The sequence below is a fragment of the Dromiciops gliroides genome, chromosome 2, assembly GCF_019393635.1.
Source record: "Dromiciops gliroides isolate mDroGli1 chromosome 2, mDroGli1.pri, whole genome shotgun sequence".
NCBI classification, from domain to species: domain Eukaryota; kingdom Metazoa; phylum Chordata; class Mammalia; order Microbiotheria; family Microbiotheriidae; genus Dromiciops; species Dromiciops gliroides.
In genome coordinates, this window is record NC_057862.1 from 393,175,648 (window position 1) to 393,201,259 (window position 25,612).

The window sequence follows — 25,612 nt, forward strand, 5'->3', positions numbered from 1 at the left end:
CAGATGAAGGGACCAGTACTGAAGAGTCTATCTTGCTCTCATACCTTTCACATTGAGGGTCTGGAGCTGGACCAGGTCTCCGATGGACTGTGGTAAACATTTCAACTGATTTTTTTCAACATTCAAGACCTAAGACAGAGAGAAAAGAGAATAAGAAGAAACTACAAGTTGTCTATGCCACAGCCTCCCCAGGGTATCAATAGAGCTTCAGCTTCCACCGGAGGGGTCTTGGGAGCCCCCCAGATCCTACTGGGAGAACACACTTAAAATTCATCTCTCAACTTCTCAATGATGGACCGAACAATTCAGGCCTTCAGCACACTAAGGACTTCTCTTTCCTAATGCTCCTTGCCCATTTCATTAGAATTAGTACCTTCAAGGAAAGCAAGGAAAAAAAAAGAAATTCAAATCAGCTTGCTTTGCTACCTCTTAGTGATTGTCACCTGTGTTGCCACTCCCAAGGGGCAGGTCCTCATCACATCTCGGTGGATGACTACAGCAGCTTCCCAACAGATCTCCCCGCCTTCAATTCCTCTCTTCTCCAATCCATCCCTCACACTGCTACCAACCTAGGATTTCTAAAACAAAGGTCTAATTATGCTATCCCTCTGCACAAGAAACCCTGTGGTCATCTAATTGCCTCTAGCACAAAATACAAACTCTTTTGTTTGGCATGCAAAGCCCTTCCAATCTGGCTCTATTCTCTCTTTTCAGAAGATGCTCACGTTACCTCCCTCATGCTTGCTTGCTCACGTGCCTATTCTCTCTTCTCTGTTTCTCTATCCCCACTCACTCACACATGCTCTCTCGCTCGCTCGCTCTCTCTCTCTCTCCCCTCCTTCCATCTCTCTTTCCTCTCTCTCTGTTCCAGCCAAACTGGCCTGTTTCCTGTTCCCTAGATAACATTCCCTCTCTCACCTCCATGCCTTTGCCCAGACATGCCTGGCATGCCATCCCTTCTCTCTCTACCTCCCAGGGTTCAAGTGCTCCCTCCTACAAAAGGCCTGTCTCCATTCCATCAAGCGTTGGGTTCTCATCCCATGGAAAATATTTTGTATCAATTTGTATTTGCTTCTCTGGGAACCTGCTGTTGCTCCCCAGGACAGGGCAGGGAGAATTTTGGTTTTGTCTTTGTCTATTCCCAGAGCCTAGGACAGTACCTGGAACTCAGCAGGTGATTAACAAATGCTTGTTGAGTTGAACTGAAAGAACTCTCCTAAAAGAGGATCCAGTGACTAATCCCAAGGAACTGGGCACTAGGCCATCTCAGGGCTTAGTCAGACACATGCTACCAGAACCTCTACTTCTCTAGTAGGGGAATGAGAACTAATTGCAAAAGCACCACACGGGCCTGCATCATCCCCTGGCCTGGTACTGCAAGCTGCCTGATCCCTTGGCTGCAGAGAAGGCAGAAAGCCAGCCACAGCCTGAAAACAGAAATGGTGCTTTTTCTCCCTGATCCCTGACAACCTGCAGCACCCAGGCCTCTGCTGCAGCTGGAAAACCCAGAAACCACTATGAAGTGCCTTTCAAGGTGACTTGATTATATAGTACCATGTTTCTTAAGTCAGAGCTGGACAGCTGCAATCTAAGAATGCAGCTTTCCCAAACTGCCCTACTTCTGTCCAGGGCACCACCATCCTAATAGTCAACAGGTTCACCAGCTTGATGTCCTTGATTCTCACTCTCCCTTGGATAGCTCCATATCCATTCTGCGATTTCTACTTCCTCTATCTCTCTTTGTTTGGTTGGTTTTTTTTGTTTGTTTGTTTGGTTTTTTGCAGGGCAATGAGGGTTAAGTGACTTGCCCAGGGTCACACAGCTAGTAAGTGTCAAGTGTCTGAGGTCGGATTTGAACTCAGGTACTCCTGAATCCAGGGCCGGTGCTTTACCACTGCACCATCTAGCTGCCCCACCTCTATCTCTCTTATATGCTCACATTTCTGTCTTCTCTTCCCTCTCACGTCACGCCCCCCCCACCCCCCCACCCCCGCCCCAGCTCAGGCCCTCATCATAGCTAACCTAGACCATGACCACAGCCTCCTATTTGGTCTCCCTGACTCTAGTCTCTGCCCCTTCCAGTCCACCCTCCACACACAGCTGACTTTTGATTTCCTTAAACAGAGGTCCAGCCATATTACTCTTTAGTCAGTAAACTCTAGAGCATCAAATATAAATTCCTCAGTTTGGTATTTTAAATCCTTCACGACCTGGTCTCATTCAACCTTCCCAGTCTTATTACATGACTCCTTCCATGCACTCTAGTCCATTCAAGTAGCTTCCTTATTCTTCCTCACCCAGAATGTTCCATCTCCATCTCTCTGTCTCTACCTCATCCACAGAACATGCTCCCTCCTCACTACTGCCTCTTAAAATCCCTTACTTCCTTTAGGCCTAGCCTAAGAACCAAGTGAAGCCCAGATTAAAATATAATTGTGAAATGTTTAACAAATTGAAGAAAAATACGATACCACATAGATAATGTCAGTTTGTGGTTTTCTAAGTCAATATGTGGCCAACAGGGATCCATTTCCATTTGACTTTGATATCACTGCCCCACAACACAATGTAGGGGGAAGAACAGTGGGAAATAAGGTTGGAAAGGTACACTTACTAGTCGGCTTGGAGTACTAATCTTATCTCGTAACCCCCTCCAAATTATTTTGTACATGTCCAGACAAGTACATGTTGTCTCTCTGTCAGACTACAACATCCTCAAGGGCAAGGACTGGTTTTGCTTTTTCACTGCATCTCCAGTGACTAGCACACAGTAAGAGCTTAAAAAATACATACTGACCAATGACTAAAATGACAAAGAGATACTCGGGCTTGCACCACTCTAAAACATGTTCTGCCTTACTGCCTAATAAAGTCCAAACTCCTTTTCCTATAATTCAAGATCTACCATGACTTGTCCCAAACAATAATAATCACAACACATATGGCTATTTCCATTTTACAGAGAGGTACTGATTTATTATGAGTGGTTGCACAGTCTAGTGGACACAAAGCCACATTCAGAGTCAATGAACCCAGGATTCAAGTCCTACCAATTCAACACATAATTGCTGTGCGATTCAGGGCAAGTCACTTCATGACTTGACTCCTAAGACTAGAAGGGGCAAAGCAAACATCAATCTGTCAGTAGAGGGAGTTTTCTTATCAGTAGTTCCCTATGCCAATGAAACCTCCACAGATCTAGGCTTTAAAAACAGAGTATTTATACAGATCCTTGAGGTTTGCAAAATACACAACGCTGTGCAGAAAGTAATGTACATATTGTTATTTTCATTTTATAGGTAAAGAAACAGAGGTGTGGAGCCTTTAAGCAAGTTCTGTATAATCTCCCAGCTAAGGGTCAGGGCTCATCTGAATCCAGATCTTTTGACCCCAAAGCCATGTACTACGATGTAACCTTCCAACCTCATCTCCCACTATTCTTCTCAGACACTTGATGCTCTAGAGACATTTTGCTGTTCTTGTTCAGCTGTAACCCCATTTGAAGGCATCTTGGCAAAGAAAGTGGAGCAGGTTTGTCATTTCCTTCTCCGACTCATCTTACAGATGAGAAACTCATGCAAGCAGAGTTCAGTGACTTGCCCAGGGTCACACAGCTAGTAAGTGTCTGAGGCCAGATTTGAGCTCACAAAGATGAAGCTGCTTGACTTCAGGCCCTGTGATCTATCCACTGTGCCACCTAACTGCCTGGATTCCCCAAACACACCCTGTGTTCTCTCACCTCTGAGTCTTTGGTCACAGTATTCTGCTATTCTCTCTATCTACAATGCCCACTCCACCTAAGTCTAATATTTCATTCAAGGCCTGAGTCAAACGCCATTCCTCAAAAAAACCTTCCCTGATCCCTGTGACCTCTGCTACCCCTGAGTTCCACATAGCACTCAGGAACTTCTCTAATTCTGCTGGCACAGTCTGTTTTTGCTGAGAAGCAGGAAGATACCTCCTAAGCAAAGCAGAGAAAGAATGAGTGTGGTCTTTTGCTAAAGGAGAGTCAGCCCCTCAGGGCCAGAATGCCCCCACACACCGCCTTTGTGACAAAGCAAAGAACTGAAGGGAGAGCAGTGCCCTTCCTGCACCTGTTCCCCAAAGCTGAACAGCTCCTCTGGCTGCCCCAGAGACCACAGTTCTGAGTGTGGAGTGTACCTGAAGAGATGATAGCTGTCCAAGAGCATCGGGAAGAGCTGTTAGCTGGTTATCATGAAGGTCCAAAACCTGCCAAAGGAAGACAAATCTTTCACATGCCACTGGTCAACTAAACATCCCATAGACTAGAACGATGCCCTGGGCCCTCTTTTGTAAAGGTGACATGGGAGGAATTATCCTCATAAGGGAGACTTTAGCCCACTCCTCTCTATCCATAGAAATCCTTCCCAGCTCAAATTCCATCCCCGTCATGAAGACTTGCCAGCCCACAATAACTTCTCTCTCCTCTGACATCACAACATTTAGGGCCAGTGGTCGCTTATTTCACAATGAATCTAGCACTGCCTTGTGCTTCATATACTGTTATTTGTATCTGTTACTTAATTGCGCATGGGATGTTTTTCCTTCCCTATTAAATCGTAAATTCTCTGACCTTCAAGATGAGGTCTATGTCATCTCCTTTTCTGTGTCCCTATAAAATGCCTGGCATATAGCAGACCCTCAATAAACAGGTGATGACTGACCACACAGAATCATTCACAGAACCTCAGAGCTGAGAGGTCTTCAGGTCACCACGGCCAACTCATAGCTGAACAAAAAACATTTCTGCCACTCCTCAACAAACATTTCCTGGCCTCTCCTGGGGCACCTCTAGTAATACAGAGACCAGCACCTCCTGAGGAAGCCGGTCCCCTTTTCTACAGCCCTGTTTTTATGAGATTTTTCCTTGGGTCTGACTGAAATCTGTCTCTGAAGCTTTTAACTCCTGCTCCTTGTTCTGCCCCTTGGAGCCAAGCAGAATGAGTCCCACAAGGCAGTCCTTAAGACATGTCTCCCATTACTGCCCTACTTTTCCCCGGGCTGTCCATCGTCAGCGCTTTCCATAGAGCCTCTGCTCAAGCCATCGCCAGGTTCCTTGTCATCTTGGTCACCTTGGATTTGATATCATACATATTATGGGGTTGTTTTTTTTTTGGTGAGGCAATTGGGGTTAAGTGACTTGCCCAGGGTCACACAGCTAGTAAGTGTCAAGTGTCTGAGGTCAGATTTGAACTCAGGTCCTCCTGAATCCAGGGCTGGTGCTTTATCCACTGCGCCACCTAGCTGCCCCTCATATTATGTTTTGGGAGTGAGTATAAGCAGACCTGTGTAATAACAAGCCCAGCTATAATGAGATCTACTGCATTTTACTTTTAAATCACCCCCAGATGCAGTTTATTTCCACTCTTGTTGCCCATCACTGCAGCTGGTAGCACATACACGTGGAAGTTGGAAGAGTTTTAGTAACAGCTAAATATCTGAACAAGGACCTTGGTTTCAGGCCAATGACAAGGTTCCTGAGAAGAGCTGGCACATTACCTTGATTGTTCCAAGGCTCAGGAGGCTGCAAGATTTGGGAACCAAGGAAGTGAGGCAATTTGTATGAACAATCAACACCTATAAGGAAGTAAGTTGGAATAGTGTTACAGCCTAAAGGGCTTCAGGAATAAGCATCAGTGCAGCCTGAGACTGAAGAGAAAAGTATGTGTACATTTGAAACAGATATCCAACCTTAGCATCATAGAATTGAGCACTGAAGGGGCTTTGGAAACTATCTAATCTAGGGGTTATTAACCTGGGGTGGTCTATGAACCTGGTTGGGAGAAAAAACAAAACCATATCCTTATTTTCACTAACTCCAACTGAAATCAAGCATATCCTTCAATTATTTAAAAACATGCTTTGGAGAAGGGGTCCACAGGCTTCACCAGACCGCCAAAGGGGAATAGGACACACAAAAAGTTTAAGAAGCCCTGATCTAGTCCAATTCCCACACTTGACAGAAGAGGAAAGAAATGGAGGCCCTGAGGGGAAAGGGATTTGCCTCAAGTCACAAAGCAAGTTACAGGCAAATCCACTTAACTGGGATCCAGACTCTAAATAAAAAGCCTTTTCCACTGTGCCCCCCAAAAGCCCACGTGCAGAAGAGGGGAAAGTGCACCAGACTTCAGGCCAGAAGATGTGGGTCCAAACCTCAGCTCTGTTGTTTGTGTGCCGAGGGGGAGATCAGAAATGGTCTGGGACCCCATTTTCCCATCTGCTGCAGGAAGGAGTGGGAATGGGGGATTTCTAAAGTCACCTGTGGCTTCCATCTATGCTTCTGCAAGGATGACAGTAATTGGCAACTTTGCCACTGCTGTCAGACACTCCCACAAAGGACCGTGTGTTTAGCACCATTAAAAGCCATTTGTCCCAGCCACCAACCTAATACGGAATTTCCCAATGATGCTCACTCAACCTCTGCTTAAATACCCACCACAGCAGAGAGGTTGCTGCTTTGTTTCAGTTAAAGGAACACTGAATTTTGAACCAAAGTTGGGTGTGTTTGTCTGAGATCTCAGTGGCTTTGCTCTGGTCTCCCTTAGGAGATGCTGCATGGGACAAAGGGGAAAATGTAAAGAGGCATCACCCAGGGGCAGGTGTGTGGGCCAAGAGTTCAACCAGAAGAGGCAGCTGCATTAGAGCAGCATGAACACTGAACTGGAGTCAAGAAATCTGGGTTCAAATCCTGACTCTGACATAAACTGGTCACTCTCTGGACAGTCAGCCTCTTCGTCTGTAGAATGGCAGTAGTAATACTTGTACCATCCATATCACAAGGGTGGTACACACAAGGGAAACTCAGTGTAAACCTCAAAGCCCAACAGAAATGTGAGTTACTACTATAATGACTATTGTTAATCATAATCATAATAACCAATCAAGAAACAAACCCAATGAGGTCAAAATTTATATCTTAAAAAGCTACCAAAGTCTTTCTCTCAAAATTAAGACTTTCTCACCTTCTTCTGAAGTACTTTGCATGTTGAAAAAACCCCAAATGGAATCTAATGAAAAATCAAAGTAAAGAGTTAGCTCCCCATCAACCTTCTATTTTCTAATTCACCCTACATATGAAATAGTAAGTACAGTATGGGTGTGGGAGATGAAGGTGGGAAAGGAGTTCAGTCAGAAAGAAACAGCTGAAGATCATACAGATGCACATCCTGGGAGAAGCAGCACTTGTAGAGGTTGAGTTCTGCCCTACTCATTGTTGGTTGTCAGTCACCAGTGAGGAAACATTTTTTAAAAAGCTTAGCTGGTCAAAGGATAGGAACAGGCAGTTTTCTGATGAAGAAACCAAAGCTATCTCTTCCCATATGAAAAAATGCTCTAAATCTCTAATGATTGGAGAGATGCAAATTAAAACAACTCTGAGGTACCACCTGACACCTATCAGATTGGCTAAAATGACAAAAAAGGAAGATAATAAATGTTGGAGAAGCTGTGGGAAAATTGGAACACTAATGCATTGTTGGTGGAGCTGTGAGCTGATCCAACCATTCTGGAGAGCAATTTGGAATTATGCCCAAAGGGCGATAAAGCTGTGCATACCCTTTGACCCAGCAATCCCACTTTTAGGTCTTTTGCCCAAAGAAATCATGGAAGGGGGAAAGGGACCCACATGTACAAAAATATTTATAGCTGCTCTTTACGTGGTAGCAAGGAATTGGAAGTTGAGGGGGTGCCCATCAATTGGAGAATGGCTGGACAAGTTGTGGTATATGAATACAATGGAATACTATTGTGCTGTAAGAAATGATGAGCAGGAAGAGTTCAGAGAAACCTGGAGGGTCTTACGTGAGCTGATGATGAGTGAGATGAGCAGAACCAGAAGAACATTGTACACAGTATCATCAACATTGAGTGTTGACCTACTGTGATGGACTATATTCTTCTCACCAATGCAATGGTACAGAAGAGTTCCAGGGAACTCATGATAGAAGAGGATCTCCAAATCCAAGAAAAAAAAAGAAAGAAAGAATTGTGGAGTATAGATGCTGATTGAACCATATTATTTCTTTTGTTTTGGGTGCTGTTGTTTTTTTTTTCTATTTTGAGGGTTTTGCATCACTGCTCTGATTTTTTCTCTTGTAACAGGATTAATGCAGAAATAGGATTAATGTTATTATGTGTATATATATGTGTGTGTATATATCTATATCTATCTATATATATATGTGTAGAGATATATAGATATAACCTATATCAGATTACCTGCTGTCTAGGGGAGGGGGGAGGGAGGGGAGGGAGGGAGAAAAATCTGAAATTGTAAAGCTTGTATAAACAAAAGTTGAGAACTATCTTTACATGTAACGGAAAAAATAAAATACCTTATACATTTAAAAAAAAGAAAAAAAAAAGCTTAGCTGGGGGGCAGCTAGGTGGCGCAGTGGATAGAGCACCGGCCCTGGATTCAGGAGTACCTGAGTTCAAATCCGACCTCAGACATTTAACACTTACTAGCTGTGTGACCCTGGGCAAGTCACTTAACCCCAATTGCCTCACTAAAAAAAAAAAAAATTAAATTAAATTAAATTAATAAATAAGTAAGTAAGTAAGTAAATAAATAAGTAAGTAAATAAATAAATAAATAAGTAAATAAATAAAGCTTAACTGGAGGGGCAGCTAGGTGGTGCAATGAATAAAGCACTGGCCTTGGATTCAGGAGGACCCAAGTTCAAATTTGACCTCAGATACTTGGCACTTACTAGCTGTGTGACTCTGGGCAAGTCACTTAACCCTCATTGCCCCACCAAAAAAAAAAAAAGCTTAGCTGGGCTCTTTTTCTGCTTCCAGGTTGGGGTGGGGGTGGGGAATGTTGCCGCCTGTGAATGTCTCCCCCACTCCTCAAGGTGGGACAGTGTTTGGTCCTGCTCTTGGGTGTAGTCTACAGATCCTAAAGCCCTGGGCAGGAAAAGAATGGAAGCTAGCAGCAGAGGAGAAAAAGAAGAAATGAGGAGGGTTCAGCAGAAATTGGAAGAAGCCCAAAGCGACACCGTATTGAAATAAAAGATTTGCTATTTTCTTCTTCAAGAGTTATGGTCTAATAAAGCTTTCTATGATGTTAAAAAAAAAAAAAAGAAAAGCTTAGCTGGGTATAGTTAGTAGCTTATGCTAAACACAAAGCAAAACCATTGATCGATATGACAAAGCTTAGCATGCTGGCACATTGTCTTTATCCATAAATTAATAGTTATATGACCAATCTCAGGCATATAAGCTTATGTGCAAGAAGAGGGTCTAGACTTCTTTAGTTTCACCTTACGAAGGAGACTTAAATGTCTCTTTTTTGACTTCCAAAGCTCCAAATTGCCTCTGGGGAGTGAAACCATGAAGGGTCAGAAGGCCCCTTAGTAGTCTAGGGACAGAGCAAGGGTTTCTTCCCACTTTAGAAAGGCCTTGCACAGACTTCCCAGAAAACCCATGATCCCCCCAATCCGTGTTCTTCCAGCATTCCAAGAGCTTATAAACTCCTCTAATTTGGGGTTGTTTTATTTTTAAGCATGTTATTGTCAAAGTACCATCTCTAATTTTTAATTGAGGAGAAAATTACAAAAGTCTCAAGATTCTTTCATTTTAGCAACTTAAAAAAAAGATTTAAGTTCACACCTGTCTTTATAGACATTAGGTCCAAGAAAATAAATCAAGTAAAACACGTAACTCAAACACCATCACCACATTACCTCTGAGAGCTCACATCTAGATATGTCAAGAATGTCGTCTGCACCAGCTTCTTTTGCCTAAGGGGGAAAAAATTACCAAACAATCCTTTAATGTAAGCACATTTCTTTTTTTTGTTGTGTTTTTGGGGTTTTTTTTTTAGTGAGGCAATTGGGGTTAAGTGACTTGCCCAGGGTCACACAGCTAGTAAGTGTTAAGTGTCTGAGGCTGGATTTGAACTCAGGTACTCCTGAATCCAGAGCCAATGCTCAATCCACTGTGCCACCTAGCTGCCCCTAAAGCAATCTCAGAAAAACAGGTCACAGAATCATAGAATTTTAGATCTAGAAAGGACTTTAGAAATCAACTCACAAAAGAGAAGAAAACAAGGCAAGAGAAAGAAATCAATTTCCCAGGGTCACAAACTTAGTCAAACAGACCAGAAATTATAATTATGTTCAAAGGAGCAAGTAAAACAGTAACAGAGGTGGAAAAAAACAACTTATGAATTGTAAACTATGAAGTAATGGAAAATAAGGAATTATGTATAAATATTATAAAAAATACTTGTGATGAAGTCAACCCCTAGTTGAACATAATCTCTAGTGCTCTCTAGTGTTGTTTTTTTTTTAAGTGAGGCAATTGGGGTTAAGTGACTTGCCCAGGGTCATACAGCTAGTAAGTGTTAAGTGTTTGAGGCCGGATTTGAACTCAGGTACTCCTGACTCCAGGGCTAGTGCTCTATCCACTGTGCCACCCAGCTGCCCCCCTTCTAGTGTTTTTAATAGGAACGAGTGCTGTATTTTGTCAAAAGCTTTTTCTGCATCTATTGAAATAATCATATGATTTTAGTTAGTTTTGTTACTGATAGGGTTGATTATTTTGATAGTTTTCCTAATGTTGAACCAGTCCTGCATTCCTGGTATAAAATACACCTGGTCATAGTGTATTATCCTGGTGATAAATTGTGGTGATCTCTTTGCTAATATTTTATTTAAAATTTTTGCATCGCTATTCATTAGGGAATCTGATCTATAATTTTCTTTCTCTGTTTTGGCTCTTTCCGGTTTAGCTATCAATACTATATTTGTCTCATAAAAGGAATTTGGTAGAACTTCTTCTTCACCTATTTTTTCAAATAATTTATATAGTATTGGAACTAATTGTTCTTTAAATTTACTTGTAAACCCATCTGGCCCTGGAGATTTTTTTCTTAAAGAGTTCATTGATAGCTTATTCAATTTCTTTTTATAAAATAGGCTTATTTAAGGATTTTATTTCATGTTCTGTTAATCTGGGAAATTTATATTTTTGTAAATATTCATCCATTTCCTTTAGATTGTCAAATTTATTGGAATACAGTTGGGCAAAATAGCTCCTAATTATTGCTTTAATTTCTACTTCATTGGTGGTGAATTCACCCTGTAAGGGGTAAAATTCTAGCTATACTGTCTAAAATATCTAATGAGTGGTTGCCAATAAATTGTAACAATTGGAATGATGCCACCTGATGGAGACTTACTGTAGAAAAGCTCCGCCATGAGGTGAAGGTCTCTGAGGGCAAGACCATGCATCTTTTCTTTGGCATCAGGAAGTGACATTTGCTTGTGGGAGGTAGATAGATGAATATAGGCCTTTCTCTCTCTCTTTACCAAATTCTTATTCTCCTTAATAAATGCTTAAAAGTCTAACTCTTACTAAAGCTTATAATTTTGTTAAGGCTAAAATTCTAGCTATATTGTCTAAAATATCTAATGAGTGGTCGCCAATAAAAAAAAAAAATTGAGCTGCTCAGGGTCACACAGCTAGTATGTGGGGCAAAGCCACATATCCCAACTCCAAATCTAGTACCTTTCTCACTATGCCATGCTGCCTTTTATCATACCAACTCATTACCCTATCTTTTTTTTTTTTGGTGGAGCAATGAGGGTTAAGTGACTTGCCCAGGTTCACACAGCTAGTAAGTGTCAAGTGTCTGAGACCGGATTTGAACTCAGGTCCTCCTGAATCCAGGGCCAGTGCTTTATTCAGTGTGCCACCTAGCTGCCCCCTACCCTATCTTCTCTTTCTCCTGTTCAGATCCTCAGAACAAAACCAATCTATTCTCCAGACCTTCGATTTTCTTATTTAATTTCCTCAATATCCTTTAAAGATATTAAGGTCTCTAAGGGGTACCTTGTTCCTTCTTCCCCTATTAGAATGTTAGTCATCACACAGTTCTTTCCCATAGCTCAAACAAGTTGAGCTTTCTAAGTTGCCCTGGACTCAGGTATTTGTATTTCAAAATTCCTACTCAGCTCTAGGCTTTTCATTGGAAGTGCTTGAAAATGTTCTATCCCATTAAAGGCCCACTTTTTGCCTGTAGGATTATACAGACCTTCACCTAGGGTAAGTTATTCTTGGTTTTAAACTGTTATCATTTGCCTTTTAGAATAGTGTATTTCAAGATGTCTTGTTTTGAGTAGAAGCTGCCAGGGCTTTATATAGTTCCTCAGTATTTTTAACTGCTTCTTTCAGGATGTTTGCACACGCACATGTGCATGCGTGTGTGTGTGTGTGTGTGTGTGTGTGTGTGTGTTGTAAGCCCTAGATTTTGGCTATAACATTACTGGGACTTTTTCTGTTGGGATTCCTTTTAGGAAGTGAGAAGTGGATGTCATTACTTTGCCCTCTGGTTCTAATAGATTTTTTTTTTTAAATCATGGTTTTCGGGGAGGCTAGGTGGCGCAGTGGATAGAGCACCAGCCCTGGAGTGAGGAGTACCTGAGTTCAAATCTGGCCTCAGACACTTAACACTTACTAGCTGTGTGACCCTGGGCAAGTCACTTAACCCCACTTGCCTCACTAAAAAAAAAAACAAAAACCAATCATGGTTTTCAGGGAGTATGATTGTTAAATTTTTTCTTTGATTTTGTTTTATAAAATTAAGCTAAAACTGTATTTTTAAAATTAATTGCTATTGCACCAGTTTTGGCAGTAAGCATTTGTTATTAATTAATATTATATACCAGTAAAGGATTGACTGTCTCCCTAAGTTCTCATGGTCTCAGGCCCTCAGACCTACATTGTCCTAAGAGGGAGGGCAAAGCCAAGGGTTTTATCCTCTTTTGATAGGGGAGGGTCAGTATGCATTGATCAAGGCTAATTGGTTAGCATCATTCAATTCCACCGGTTGACATGATTTGAAGGTGATACACATTAAAATGAACTCTACAGGGGGCAGCTAGATGGGGCAGCTAGGTGGTGCAGCAGATAAAGCACAGGCCCTGGATTCGGGAGGACCTGAGTTCAAATCCGACCTCAGACACTTGACACTTATCAGCTGTGTGACCCTGGGCAAGTCACTTAACCCTCATTGCCCTGAAAAAAAAAATGAACTCTATAGATGACATCAGGGAGAAGAATGTAAAAGACCATCACTCAAGTTCCTTAAAGCAAAATCTATTATCTAGGTGTGGTCTGATCTCATCAGTCCTTTACTAAGCTAGAGAAAAAGAGTCTATCTCCATTTCTTTTGTTCCCTTTGGTTGGTCCCAGACTAGGAGAACAGGATTTTCTGGCTTGGGTGGGAGAAAGGACTAATCTCTGGATACCCAAGAAGTACATTACTAATAATTATTTTCTCACAACTTGTTTTCTAAGTTGGTCCCTTTTTGTATAAGCAATCTTACATTGTCTTCTATGTTTTCAATCTTTTGATTTTGTTCTAATATTTCTGCTGTCTTATGGAGTTATTGATTTGTATTTGGTCTACTCTAATTTTTAGAATCCATTTCTTAGGTAGGTTTTCCCACTTTCCCTTCTAAGCTTCTTATTCTCTTAATTCTTTCCTCAAAAACTTTTATTTCATTTTTAAAATTCTGGCTTCATTTCCTCTAGGTATCATGTAGTCCTTCTGGAAAATGCATTTTTCCTTTGAGTTTCTGCTTGCAGTTGCTATGGATTTAGATTTGCAATAATTTTAGTGATCTTTGATTTTTTCATCTCCCCAATCTTAGTTCCTGAATTGGGGGTTTATGCCAGGTTCAGGTTCCATTCCCTATTGTACTTTTGGGTGGCATGGTCAACCCTGCTGGGTCTTGTCCTGGGTCCTTGCATTAATCCCTTTCCCTCCTAGGATTTAGAGCCCTGAGTTTTTAGGGCTCTCACTCTGGATCAGTGTTAGGGAGCTCAGCCACCTTGGGCCTGAGATGTTCTAGTCTGAGAAGTGTGGCACCATCTCAGACAGCACCACACTGGATGCCCACACAGGACTTTCTGACCAACCTGAAGCTTTATTACGGAGCCCACTGGTCTCTGGCTGTCTCCAGACACAGAATGCTGCAGTTTATGGGTGTCCCACATCTGGTCACAGTGGTACTCCTTTTGCTAGAGGGGGTTCCCTTTCCCAAAGCCAATCGGTTTCTGACGTTTTGTATAGTGCTAGAATGAAAAAAGTCACTTACAGTAGTTTCTCATTGGATTTTTTCATCATCATATGGTCTGGTGCAAACTTCAGTGTTTTGATGCAGTAGGCATGTGGGAATTAGGTGGTCAACCTCCAGTTCAGGTAGCTATCTTGGCCAAGAGTCCCTATTTCACTCTTAGATAACTCAAATTGTGAAGAAGCTTTTCTTGGGGCAGCTAGCTAGTGGTGCAGTGGATAAAGCACCAGCCCTGAATTCAGAAGGACCTGAGTTCAAATTTGACCTCAAACACCTGACACTTACTAGCTGTGTGACCCTGGGCAAGTCACTTAACCCTCATTGCCCACCCCCCCCAAAAAAAGAATGAAAAAAAAGAAGCTTTTCCTTATATCCAAAAGAAATCTGTTTTCCTACAGCTTCTACCTACACATAATTCCTAGTTCTACCTTTTTGGGGCCAAATTAAACAAATGTAGTCCTGTTTTCATGTAACATCAAAGGTTTCAAGTTAGAAGACATCATAAAGGTAATTTTTTTCCAACCCCTTTCATTTAGTTTGGTACTGGGGAGGGGGGGTGGCAATGAGGGTTAAGTGACTTGTCCAGAGTCACACAGGTGGTAAGTGTCAAGCGTCTGAGGCCAGATTTGAACTCAGGTTCTCCTGAATCCAGGGCTGGTGCTTTATATACTGCGCCACCTAGCTACCCCCCCCAACCCCTTTATTTTATTGTTTTTGTTTGTTTGGGTTTTTTTTTTTGTGCAGGGCAATGGGGGTTAAGTGACTTGCCCAGGGTCACACAGCTAGTAAGTGTCAAGTGTCTGAGGCTGGATTTGAACTCAGGTCCTCCTGAATCCAGGGCCGGTGCTTTATCCACTGCGCCACCTAGCTGCCCCCCAACCCCTTTATTTTAAATGAGGAAACCAAAGCTCTGAGAGGTTGAAACAAGTGACCTTGGCAACAAGTAGCAGATTCAGAATTAGAACCCAGTCCTTAAGACTCTAGATCAATTGTGCTTTTCACTCTGTCTCATAGCAGTCCTTTAATTAAACAGCCACCATATTTCCCCCACCCCACCAAGTTTTCCCTTTCTAAGTTAAACATGACTGCTTCCTTCACTGATGCACATGTGGTACACTTTCAAGATCTCTCACTATCCTCTGGACACACTCAAGCCTACCAATGTTCTTTCTAAAATGTTAAGCTCAGAATTGGACTCAATAATCAAGATGTGGTCTCACCAGCAGTGAATTCAGCAGAACAACTGCCTCCCTCATTCTGCACGTTGTATTTCTATTAAGGAGAGGGGATGGGGAGAAGGAAGAGAATAAGCATTCATATAGTGCCTCCTATGTGCCAGATACTGTGCATAAATATCCCATTTGACCCTCACAACAATTCTATGAGGTGGGCACTGGTATTATCCCCATTTTATGGCTGAGGAAACTGAGGCAAACAGATTAAATGATTTTCCCAGGGTCACACAGCTAGTTAAGTATCTAGGGCCAAATTTGAACTCAGGTCTTTCTAACTCCAGGCCTGACTCTCCATCCACTGTACCACCAACTGCCTATTAATGCAGAGATATGTCCAGTACAATCCCTCTATCACCCACCTGAAGAAAGCTACCAAATTCACCATCCCACCCCACTCCAAGTCTTCCATTTTTCAAGATAAATATTCACAGTTCTTTCAGTTGATGCCCATTCTCTCTAGCTGACTGCAGAATGTGAGTCAAGGCAGAGAGTAATAGAATATAAGATTGAACAAGAGAAAATAATGAGACCCTTACTCATACTCACCAGACACATCTGGTACTCAAAACGTTTCCGAGCTTCCTCACTGGGTTTCCTTTTTCGGAAGAAGAGCGGCATCCTTCTCTTTCCACTGGAAGTAATCACTGGATCTCTAAGAAATGATTAGAGAAATCAGTACTACAGAAGAATATATTTAGCTATCCTTGGTTCCTGGAAGCCATTTATCTGTCTGTTGGCTCACTGGCTAGAACTGCCAGACAATAGCTTCAAGAATTCTAAAACTCAGCACAGTAGAAGAGGATTGTGAAGTCAAATTAACAAATATTTATTAACTACTATGTGTATGACCCCTCAAGCTCATACACAAAGGGTTCATCATCCTGTGACCAAAGGCCAATGGGGTTTCTTGTACATAGTATGTTTATGATGACGGTGACCAACATTGGAACCCCACAAGAAACATAAGAAACAAGTTTAGATAAGTGTGGCCGGGGGCAGCTAGGTGGCGCAGTGGATAAAGCACCGGCCCTGGAATCAGGAGTACCTGAGTTCAAATCCGGCCTCAGACACTTGACACTTACTAGCTGTGTGACCCTGGGCAAGTCACTTAACCCCCATTGCCCTGCAAAAATAAAAATAAAAAATAAAAGATAAGTGTGGCCAGGCTCAGTACCTGGCTAGCCAGGGTAATTAATTTTTTTGGCCAAAAAAACCTCAGAAAGACTATCTGTTAAGGATATGAGGATTGCAATCTATGTCAGTAAAGGGACCATCCTCACCACAAAGGTCCTTGAAGTTGAAGACGTGATAATAATGTACTAGGCTGGTTCATTCATTCATGAATTCAAAAAATATTATTTATGCGTAAAGTACTCTGTGCTATACCGAGATGAAGAAAAATGGCACCCAAGTCCTCCAATTAGATGATCATCTAATGAGATGACCTTTCAACTCTATTGTTGTTTATTTGAGGCTTTCTTGGCAGATTATTTTGTTGGAAGAGTGGTTTGCTATTCCCTTCTCCAGCTCATTTGATAGATGAGGAAAGGTTGAATAGGGTTGAATGACTTGCCCAACAGTCACACAGATAGTGTCTGAGGCCAGTCTTTCTGACTCTGGGTCCTGTCCTATTCACTTCAACATTTCACTCCTGTTCTGCCATCCCCCCCTACAATCTGTGTTAAGGAACTGACTGAAAATCCTGATGTTACTCATAATTTAAACTTTCCCTGCACCCTACTTAATCAATCACTCAATAAACATTTATTAAGCTCCTTCTATGTGCCAGGAACCATGCTAAGTACAGCATACAAAAAGGGGCAAAAGAGAGTCCTGCCCTCCAGGGGGTTCCCTATCGAATGGGAGAGACAACAAACAAATCTATACAAATAAGTTATACACAGAAATACAAGTTATAGGTAGGAATAATTAACAAAGAGGGAGGGTATTGATATTAAGAGGAGTTGGGAAAGGCTTCCTGTTGAAGGTGAGACTTTGGATGAGACTTGAAAGAAGTCAAGGAAGCACACCTGAGGGAAAGCATTCCAGGCAGGGGGTCAGCCAGAGAGAATGCCTGGAGAGGAGAGGGTGTCCTGTTCCCATTCATTAGCCCAAAGAGGTATTTGGAAAGCCATGTTCCCTTGTAGCAACAGGCTAGCCTGGATGGATGCTTTCTTCAGAGGACATGTCACAATGATATATTCAAAATGTCAGAGGTCTACAGGAGGAACAGAGACTACCTTATCTTGCAGTTGAAGGGAAATGATTAGCCAAGGTGAGTTAGGCGTATGGGTGGAATGAAAACTGGTTTGCTGACTCGTGGGCCTGCATCACCCATGTCTGTTTACAAGGGTAGGAAATGAAGACTGATGCTACATAATACCCCAAACCCTTAAAACTAGGGGCTTAAAGCAGCTGACAGCCACACCTAAGGATGATTGTAGACAAGTGCACTGCGTGGATAGGGACAAGGAGAAACCTGGTCTCCCTTATAACCTTGCTAGGCTGGCGCATGGAAGAACTCGGGTGCGGTGATAGACAAACCGCGGGGTGTCTGAGTTGGCTGGGGGAGAAGGGAGGACCCCAGAACTGGGGAGGGGAAGAAATATTCCCGTAGGGTACAGAGTGGGTGCAGAACCTATTGCTGGAGGGGTCAGGGGTCCGGGTAGGGCAGAAGCGGAAGACACCAGAGCTCGGAAGAGGGCATGGACCGCCCCCCCCCCAAAGCCCCCCGCCCAGCTAACCAAAAAGGGGAAAGGGGTGTAGCCGGAACCCCGATCTTATAGAACCTCCGCCATACATAGGAACGAGACTCCCAGATCAGAACGGGAACCAGATCTCGGGAAGCTGTGACTCCGAGGATTGGGGGAAAAGATCGGTCCCCGCCTCCCATCCCCTACCCCGGGAGATGCAGCAGCTACAGCTCACCGCGATCGCCGGCTTCCCAGCCACCAGCTCCCGCCCACAAGCAACATGGCCGCCGGAGCGTCGGCGGCAATGCTACGGCGGTTCTCGCGAGACTTGGATCTTCCTATATCCGGCGGCACTCGCAGCTCTTCCGGTCTTTTGGCTCCTAGCTCGTGGTGGTGAAGGTGCAACTTCTTTCGGTCGTCCCGAATCCGGGTTCATCCGACACCGGCAGCCACCCCGCAGCGTCCAGGCCGAGCCTCCACCTTCGTCGCCGCCATGCCGCCCAAGTTTGACCCTAACGAAATTAAAGTCGGTGCGTCTCAGGGCCCGGGAGGGAATGGGAGAACCGGGGCCTACTTCTCTCGCCAAGCCTACCCCCAGATTCCTGCCGCGCGTGCGCCCGGTTCTCGTGTTCCGGCCAGTCTCTGTCCCTGGGCCCAGCGGGTTCCGAGCCCCTCAGCCTTCCCCATGTGACGCTCCAGGTCTGTGGGATCCCCCTCCCTTCCCCCTCCACCCGAGCTTCTCCCAAGATCGAGTAGTGAGGGTTCAAGGTCCTGGGGTTGTCTTGTTTAGGGGCTTGTTACCCTTTAAAAAATGGGGGTGGAGAACTGGTCTGGGTTGCTGAATCCGCACCTGGAGTGGGCAAAAATGCTGGTGTGGGATGCCCTTAGATCTCTTTTGCTACTGTCCCAATGATTTTAATGTAAGGGCGCTCGAATCTCACATCCGGTGGTGGATTTTGAGCTTTAGAGATCTCAGATTGCCTCGTTCATCTCTTTCAAAAGACCTAATTAAGTAAATTTTTGGTATGCGCAAAAACAAATGGAATAGGTCTTATCTTTAAAGACCTTGTTATGTTGTAAAAAAAAAAAAGTACTTAGTAAGTCTTCAAGTGTTGTGATTTGTAACGGTAAGTTTTATCAGCTGGGATCCTACCTTGAGTTTTCTCAATTGTGCTCCCACGTTTGGTTATGCACTTAAATGCTTCAGACCTTAACGGGGGTACAAACTCAAGTTGTAGCAGCAGGGTGTCATGCAGCTACTAACTATTGTCACCCAGGTTATAAATTCCCCCTCGGAAGATAATATAGCATGTGAAAAATTCCTAAGAGTGAACTTCTAGAGGGTAAGTAACCAGGCCAGATTATACAGAGGAAGAGGCATAGAGTAAGGAACATGCTCGTCCTTGGTAACATGGCTAGTGCCAGGATCAAAGCCCAGTCTGGTGTCCTATGATCAACATAAATTTGTTAACGTTGTTTTGTACAAAGGCGTTACAGAAAATAAGGTGGGATCTTTTGTGTCATATACAAGCTCACCTTTTTTTAAAGGGGTTAATCTTTTTTCTAGTGTTTTTAAGGTGCACTGGTGGTGAAGTTGGTGCCACATCCGCTCTGGCCCCCAAAATTGGTCCCTTGGGTTTGGTAAGTCATTGGGGACACTTTTTTCTTAGTTTGCTGGTTAGTAGTCATAGACTGCACCTGATTTAATGCATATGTTGCAAAGTAAATTAGTGAGAATCTTCCTTATTGGAAAATAACTTAAACAAGGAGTAAATTATTTTGTCTTAAGAGCCTTCAGGAATTGCTTGTGTCCATTTAATAGCTATTTACATGGGAAATTAGGGGTGCTTTATGCAGCTTGAAAAAAGTTCTTAATCTCTATTCACTAATTACCTTTTTTTTTCTCTCCAGTCTCCCAAAAAGGTTGGTGATGACATTGCCAAGGCAACTGGTGACTGGAAAGGGCTAAGGATCACGGTGAAACTTACCATTCAGAACAGACAGGCCCAGGTAATTATTTTCTAGTGGCTTTCTCCTGTTAAAATTGGGGCTTCTAGGCACTATAAAGTTTATAATTTGAAAAATCCAGTAAGGTGAAATTTAATGGGAAACAATGTAAAGTCTTAACACTTTGATTTTTTTTTTTTAACTTCAAATTGGGGGGGTGGTATTCCTTAACTGGGATATGGCAGCCCCCAAAAAAGTAAATGCCATCTTGGGCTGCATTCAAGACTATGGAGGTGATGGTTGTACTTAGCTTTTGCTTTGACTGAACTCATTATCCTGTATTGTGACTGGTTCTGTCTGGATAGCAGTAAGCTAATGAAGTTTTCAGGGGGTCATGGGTACCCCCTCACTACCACTCTTGTTGCAAATTCTAGATAGCTGTTTAGTGCATGTATTGTTATGGAGAGCCTTGGCCTGGTAGCTCTCAAGTTCCCTCTGATTCAGAGTACTGTATGTGAATGAGGTGGCACACCATGGTGTGTTAAAGAGAATCTGGAAATCTGGGTTGAGTCCAGCTAGCTGAGGTAAGTTGTTTAACCTCTGAACTTCATTTAGTATTCTTTGTAACTTTAAAATCTGGTACAGGTGTGAGGTAGGATGGTTCCTTGGCTGTTTTGGAGGTTATAGCATTGTTATGCAGGAGACACTTGATCCATCCACTTATGTGGAGGCTAAATTCAGGCTTGCCCAGGAGCACTATACTAGTTAATGACAAGCGAGTGACTGGCACTGGGAGGCAAGTGTGGGAAAATAACAGATTTGTCTTTCTTTAGATTGAGGTTGTGCCTTCCGCTTCAGCCTTGATCATCAAAGCCCTAAAGGAACCTCCTAGGGACAGAAAGAAGCAGAAAAACAGTAAGTTGCTTTTCTTTATGAGGTTGAAGGTGTTCCCTATGAATGTGAGATTTGGTTTTGCCTTCTTCAGCCACCCGCCACTGCACCTGATTCCATTGTCCTGTTGGCTGGTGCAATCCAGTGGTGGGCTGAGAGAAAAACCCAGCTTAGGAAACAGGGTTATTCTGCTTGTGGGTGACTCTGTGCCGAATGCTTGGGAACAACTACTTTTAGAGGGTCTACAGTTTCATGTCACCTTTGCAGGTATGATGAGAGAATTAACTGAGTCTTGTGTATGTTTTGTATAGTTAAACACAGTGGAAACATCAGTCTCGATGAGATCATCAACATTGCTCGACAGATGAGGCACCGATCCTTGGCAAGAGAGCTCTCTGGTAAGAGCCTTAGTTATAAAAAATAGAGGGTGTTTGGTGTATGGAAGGCATCATGTCAAGTACTGTGAAGATTGTGATATGCATAACAAATTTTTTTAATGAAGGCAGTTCATTGGATTTTTGAGCAGGTATCTAATATAAAAGTATAGAGAAGTCATGCAGAGGAGGAAAGACTGGCCTCTGTACTTTTGTTGTGAATATTTGCCTTCAGCCACCCGCCACTGCACCTGGTTCCATTGTCCTGTTGGCTGGTGCAATCCAGTGGTGAGCTGAGAGAAAAACCCAACTTAGGAAACAGGGTTATTCTGCTTGTGGGTGACTCTGTGCCGAAAGTTTGGGAACATGGCGCAACAAAGAGTTTTGTTTTGTTTTTTGGGTTTTTTTGCGGGGCAATGGGGGTTAAGTGACTTGCCCAGGGTCACACAGCTAGTAAGTGTCAAATGTCTGAGGCCGGATTTGAACTCAGGTACTCCTGAATCCAGGGCCGGTGCTTTATCTACTGTGCCACCTAGCTGCCCCAACAAAGAGTTTTTAAAGTGTGTGTGTGAGATTTTATTTGTTTGTTTATTTTATTTGTTTTATATATGCATACATACACACGGGGGGGGGGGCAATGAGGGTCAGGTGTCTGAGGCCGGATTTGAACTCCTGGGTCCTCCTGAATTCAGGGCTAGTGCTCTATACACTGCGTCATCTAGCTGCTCCAAGACTGATTTTCTTAATATTTCTTATTTTTAGTGCTTGATACATTGTTGGTTAATATTCTAAAGCACAGAGGGCTTTATTCCAGCCTGTTTTTCCTGCAGAACAGAAGGTGAAGTGAATTGCAGGTACTGGGAGCTTAATGTCTTTTCTGCTTTTGTTACAGGAACCATTAAAGAGATCCTTGGCACAGCCCAGTCTGTGGGCTGCAACATCGATGGCAGACATCCTCATGATGTTATTGATGACATCAATAGTGGTGCTGTGGAATGCCCAGCAGTGAGTATTGATTTAGTTTCATGGTATTTCAATGCTATTTTAACATTGTTAGGGACAAATTTAAATTAAAACTGATTTTTCTCTTCTCCACAGAGTTAAGCTACAAAGGAAGACTATTCCAATAAATTAACATTTGACAACAGACAGAGGCTCTTCATTTTTCAGTCCGGAAAAAATTTTTGTGTCAGAAGCTATCATGCATTCTTGGAAATTATTGTGTTGATTTAATTCCTTCGGCCCTCTTGGTCTCTTTTAGTGACTTTTCACTGTTAGAAGAACAGGGAAGTTGTTGAAGCATCTTAGCATTTGGGGCTGTAAATTGAGAAAAGACTGGCCAGACAAGCCAGTGAGCAGAGTTTGTCATATTTGCAGATTGGTGGGAAAGAGCCTGCCCATTTGCCTTTAAAAACCTTGAGGGTTTGGGGTGGGGGCAGTGAGGGATCTGCCCAATAGCAAGCTCAGGAGAGTTCCATTCAGTTAATAACAATAAAAGCTGCAAGTTGGGAATCAAGAAAGTGAGAAGAGAGGTTCTAAAGAAATAACCCTTGGTTCAAGATTTTTGCACAAAAATCTTGCATAAAAATTTTTTTTTCTATTTGTCTTTGGAGTGAATATTATGTAGTGTCTTATAAGTGGGATTTGGGCATAAGGATATGGCTGGGTCAAAATGGCACTTCTTCCTACTATTTGCCACAAAAGTGTAGATCTTGGCTGAGCTGTAAACCCTCAGTTCTGATGACACTAAAAGTTATCTCTATTCTCTGTCCTGGAACTTAGTTTTATAGAAAATGTCTGACTTAAAGCCTAAAAATTGGCCCCTCATTCTCAGGCGCTTCAATGATATATGTAATAGCCTTTTAGAGCTGGGATGGGATTTTTTTTTTATTTCACACATGAGAAAACTAAGATGGGCCTATGACATCTATTATTTTTAGATAAAAGTATATTATTTTCCAGTTACATGTAGAGATAGCTTTCAGCATTTGTTTACATAAGAGGTTTTTGTCTGAGTGCTTTGTAATGTTTATTGAAACAGGTAGACTCATGTACAGGGAAGCTCTGGTCATCTGACCCAACCCCTCCATTTTACAGAAGAGGAAACAGCTCCAAGGAGTTAAACCTCCAAGGGAGGGTTTTAAACATGCTTCTCTGAATTCAGAATCCCATAGAAGTGCTAGTGTTTGCTTTGCAGTTGTGACCTACTTAATCTTTTCTCTGGGGAAAAAAAACCATTTATACCAAAAATAAAGTGACATTTACTACTTAGTGGATTTGACAAATGAGGTTGAATAAAGAGCATTTCAGAAGAGATAAATGAATGAGCTTATGAACTTTAACTGAACCCTGTTAATTTTCTTAATCTGCCTACTGATATTTCTGGATCCCAAGGCTCATCCGATGTGTTTTATTCATCCAAACTCAAATTCAGACACTGTCTACAGCATTTATTTCCTAAGGTAGTGAATATCAAAAGATTTGATCGAGAAAAAACTAAAGGGGGGGGGTAGCTAGGTGGCACAGTGGATAAAACACTGGCCCTGGATTCAGGAGGACCTGAGTTCAAATGTGGCCTCAGACAATTGACAATTACTACCTGTGTGACTCTGGGCAAGTCACTTAACCCTCATTACCCTGCAAAAAAAACAACAAAAAAACCCTGCTCTCAAGAAGCTTACAATCTAATGGGGGGAACAAGCAAAAATACAAATAAGCTATATACAGGATAAATCAGGAGATTTATCAATAGAAGGAAGGCACTAGAATGGAGCCTCTGAGAAAGACTTCCTATTGGAGAGAGGAACTTGGAATGTGAAGGGCTCTAATATGGCAGGAAAACCAATTAGAAGGCTCTTCTCTAGGAGAGGTGGCCCGGTTTATAGTGGGTGTGGAAAGAAGGGAACAGAAGAGATGTGGAGGTAAAGGTCAACAGCACTTGGCAGCTGATTGGATGGAAGTTTCTAACAAAAATAGGAAGGATAGAAGGAACAAGGCAAATGAATTCTTTTTTGTGCAGGTGGCAGTGTTGGATTGGAGATGTTCCATCTGAGTAAGAACTACTGCCAAAAGAAATGGGGAGAAGGAAAGGTAACAAATAGGATGAATAGAGCAGTCCTGTAAAATTAGTGTTGAGTTTGAGGGGGCAGCTAGTGGATAAAGCACCAGCCCTGGATTCAGGAAGACCTGAATTCAAATGCGGCCTCAGACACTTGACACTTACTAGCTGTGTGACCCTGGGCAAGTCACAACCCCAATTGCTTCATCAAAAAAAGAAAAAATGTATTTCTGCATTGGTCATGTAAGAAAATAATCAGAACACAAGGGAAAAACCTCAACAAAAAAACACCAAAAAGTAGAAACAGTAGGTTTTGATTTGCATTCAGAATACACAGTTCTTTTTTCTGCATGTGGAGAACATTTTCTTTCATGAGTTCTATGGAATTGTCATGATTTCTTTTTTTTGACAGTTATTAAACTGGCATATCGGGGGAATGCTGCAGATATAGTTTACCAAAGATCTGAGCAAACCATTTGATAAAAGAATTTCATACTATTCTTGTGGAAAAAGTGAGATGATAGTAGAATTATTTGAGTTTGGAACTGGTTGAATGGTCAGTGCCTAAGAGTATTGACCTGATAGCAACTTAGCTAGAGGTCTCTGGTTGAGTGCTCCATAGTGCTGTTTAACATTTCTATCAGTGACTTGTGTGAAGGCATAAATGGCATCCATCACTTTAGTAGATGGCACAAAGTTAAAAATACCTATCACACTGGATGAGAGTTAGGATCCTAAAAGATCTTGACAAGCTAAAACATTAAGCTGAATATTTAAGATAAAAACAATTTTTTTCAACTAACCCAAAACTGCTTTCTCCCCTTCTCTACCTCCTCCACAACTGAAAAAGATAGAAAAGGGAGCAGCTAGGTGGCACAGTGGATAAAGCACCTGCCCTGGATTCAGGAGTACCTAAATTCAAATCCAGCCTCAGACACCTGACATTTACTAGCTGTGTGACCCTGGGCAAGTCACTAACCCCCATTGCCCCGCAAAAAAACCAAAAACAAACAAACAAAAAGATAGAAAAACAAAGCCCATGTAACAAATATGTATAATCAAGCAAAACATTCCTACATGTCTAGATTATATGTCTCAATCTTCTCTCTGAGTCTCTTAAATGTCTGGGGGGAGGGAGAGGTGTAACATGTTAAGATAAAATTCAAAACTGAAGTTCACAGAGGGTGGAAAAAGGCATTGTTAGCAATTTTTCTGAAAAAGATCTGGGATTTTAGTAGACCAATAGCTCAGTATCAGTCAGTAGTTTGATAGGGCAGTTCCAAAAGCTAATGTTGGGGGCAGCTAG

The 25,612-nt window shown here is 42.5% G+C and overlaps 2 protein-coding genes and 2 non-coding genes across 10 annotated transcripts in view; 3 read left to right on the forward strand and 1 right to left on the reverse strand.

Annotated features, from left to right (window-relative positions):
• The window catches only part of LRSAM1 (leucine rich repeat and sterile alpha motif containing 1), a 42,112-nt gene extending 23,776 nt beyond the window's left edge, over positions 1-18,336 (reverse strand). Inside the window, exons 1-8 of one of the 7 annotated variants that reach the window (XM_043983132.1) lie at positions 18,272-18,306; positions 15,890-15,995; positions 13,951-14,106; positions 9,708-9,764; positions 6,984-7,028; positions 5,521-5,598; positions 4,162-4,230; positions 45-129 (exon numbers count right to left, since the gene is read on the reverse strand). In XM_043983132.1, coding sequence (XP_043839067.1) covers positions 45-129; positions 4,162-4,230; positions 5,521-5,598; positions 6,984-7,028; positions 9,708-9,764; positions 13,951-14,028 — 412 coding nt within the window. In that variant the 5' untranslated portion in view covers positions 14,029-14,106; positions 15,890-15,995; positions 18,272-18,306. Of the gene's footprint in view, positions 1-44; positions 130-426; positions 485-4,161; positions 4,231-5,520; positions 5,599-6,983; positions 7,029-9,707; positions 9,765-13,950; positions 14,107-15,889; positions 15,996-17,373; positions 17,556-18,243 lie in introns of those variants that run through there. The other 6 variants (XM_043983130.1, XM_043983134.1, XM_043983131.1 and 3 more) reach the window with 6 other exon arrangements.
• Positions 18,337-18,387: 51 nt separating this feature from the next.
• On the forward strand, positions 18,388-22,395 carry RPL12 (ribosomal protein L12). The gene is made up of 7 exons (XM_043983137.1): positions 18,388-18,566; positions 19,604-19,677; positions 19,948-20,046; positions 20,817-20,898; positions 21,186-21,272; positions 22,141-22,253; positions 22,347-22,395. The coding sequence occupies exons 1-7, from the start codon at positions 18,530-18,532 to the stop codon at positions 22,350-22,352; spliced, it is 498 nt and encodes a 165-aa protein (XP_043839072.1). The 5' UTR covers positions 18,388-18,529; the 3' UTR covers positions 22,353-22,395.
• LOC122745068 lies at positions 20,972-21,103 on the forward strand. Its single transcript, XR_006355360.1, has one exon. It is a non-coding gene; the product is annotated as a small nucleolar RNA SNORA65 (small nucleolar RNA).
• Positions 21,487-21,618, forward strand: LOC122745067. The gene has a single exon (XR_006355359.1). It is a non-coding gene; the product is annotated as a small nucleolar RNA SNORA65 (small nucleolar RNA).
• Positions 22,396-25,612: the final 3,217 nt, after the last annotated feature.

Bases quoted from the DNA above. Each gene is read 5' to 3' on its own strand.
- RPL12 (XM_043983137.1), top strand. From the start codon at position 18,530: ATGCCGCCCAAGTTTGACCCTAACGAAATTAAAGTCG. The intron at 19,678-19,947 runs GTAAGTCATTGG...TTTTCTCTCCAG, and splicing joins AAATTGGTCCCTTGGGTTTG to TCTCCCAAAAAGGTTGGTGA. The intron at 20,047-20,816 runs GTAATTATTTTC...GTCTTTCTTTAG, and splicing joins TTCAGAACAGACAGGCCCAG to ATTGAGGTTGTGCCTTCCGC.